Source organism: Thalassophryne amazonica, chromosome 19 (assembly GCF_902500255.1).
Source record: "Thalassophryne amazonica chromosome 19, fThaAma1.1, whole genome shotgun sequence".
NCBI classification, from domain to species: domain Eukaryota; kingdom Metazoa; phylum Chordata; class Actinopteri; order Batrachoidiformes; family Batrachoididae; genus Thalassophryne; species Thalassophryne amazonica.
In genome coordinates, this window is record NC_047121.1 from 55,638,330 (window position 1) to 55,639,970 (window position 1,641).

At 49.1% G+C, this 1,641-nt stretch overlaps 1 protein-coding gene across 2 annotated transcripts in view; it reads left to right on the forward strand.

Moving 5' to 3' along the window:
- zdhhc14 (zinc finger DHHC-type palmitoyltransferase 14) overlaps positions 1-1,308 on the forward strand; it is a 67,550-nt gene extending 66,242 nt beyond the window's left edge. Inside the window, exon 10 of one of the 2 annotated variants that reach the window (XM_034159362.1) lies at positions 301-1,308. In XM_034159362.1, the coding sequence (XP_034015253.1) occupies positions 301-771 (471 nt within the window). In that variant the 3' untranslated portion in view covers positions 772-1,308. The remainder of the gene's footprint in view (positions 1-300) is intronic. The other variant, XM_034159363.1, reaches the window with a different exon arrangement.
- Positions 1,309-1,641: the final 333 nt, after the last annotated feature.

Here is a 1,641-nt window from a genome sequence, read left to right on the forward strand (position 1 = left end):
TGGACCAGAGGAGGATGTTTAACAGTTCTGTATTTTCTGTTTAAACTTGAGCAGAAGCACAACCTGGTGCGCGTCTTTGGATTCTAACACGGGTACTTACAGCTTGTTTCTTTTTTGTTTGTTTTTTTTTTCCTCCCCGTCCAATCACTCTCCTGCTCCGCTGTCACATGTTCTGTTTTGCATTCCTTCACCCTGTTTGTCCACATTTTCTCCACTGCTTGTTTTCCTCCTCCTCCTCTGGCACATGGTCTTTCTTCTCTTCCTCCTCCTCCTCCCTCCATCCTCCTCCTCTTCTCTCAGTGTGACCAAGACCAGTGCATTCAGAGCACCAAATTCGTTTTGCAGGCCGCTGCCACACCTCTCCTCCAGCAGCAGAGCAGCGAGCCAGTCATCCTGACGCCGTCCGCAGAAAACGGAGGCGCCCTGCCCGGCCGCACCTCCCTCACCCTGGGGGGTCCCTGCACCTCCCTCCCTCTGGGCCAGCCCACTCCTCCGACTTCCACCCCGAGCCTCAGCTGCCATGAGACCACCGACATGCTGCCGATCCACGGACACGGACATGCCCACAGCCACACCCACCCCCGCCAGGACCCAGTTGCACACCACCACTTTCTGACCCCGGAAGAAGTGCCTTCGCCCCCTGGCATGCTGCCCTGCGGCAGCCCCATGGGTCACAGCCACACAGTGCAGACCGGGTTCTACAACCCGGCCAGCCAGGACTCGCTGCACGAGGACTCTGTCAGAGGGCTTGTTAAGCTGAGTTCCGTCTGACGGCGGGACGCGAACACGTCCAGACCCCGTGCTGTCTCTGAGATAAAACGCTCCTTTTTCTGCACTCTGCAGGACATGAGGACTGAAAGTTTGCGTCCAGTTGCCAGAAGGATTTGAGGTGAAGTCAAACCAGTCGTCCTTAGCCACCAGAAGGTTCCTGCTGTGTGACGACTCAAACTTTTTTTCTTTATGGGAAGTCAAATCTGTTGGTTCTCAGCAGAAGGATATCGGACCGTATCTCTGACTCTTCCACAAAAAGGAAAAAAAAAAAATTCCTCCTGTGAGCACAATGCAGGTCGGTTTGTTTTGCAGATCAAACGTCGTCCTCGTCGCCTCTTGCTCATTGGGTGCTGTAGTTGCCTTTTTTCTTGTCCAGCAGTGGTTGAGGTCATCATGTCGCATATCACTCTGCTTTTTCTAAGTATCACCTTTGAAAAGAAAACAGACTGTTGTACTCCATCACCACATGGTTATTGTTTCGCTTACAGAATATTATTATATTTCCTGTGGATATTAATAAAACAAATTTTTATTGGAGCAGACTGACGTGATGCTGTCGTGATCCCAACACAAGGTAAGAACGACTTCAGACTGGTTCTGGACACAGATCCAGACTCAAGATCCTGAATGATTCGACCACATAGACTATTTATTTTTATTCAAACTCTTACGTATTGGGTCCGAACCAGAATTCATGTTCCTGGTTCAATTCTGAGGACCTCTGAGGAAAAATGTCAAGACTAGAGGCCGAGCGTCATGGATTTTTGGTTGATACTGGTATTAGGGAGTGAAAAATTTGACATGTTTTTGCAGATATATACATAAAAAAATTGATTTCTAACATTTCATTATCAAACCATCATGACAAAG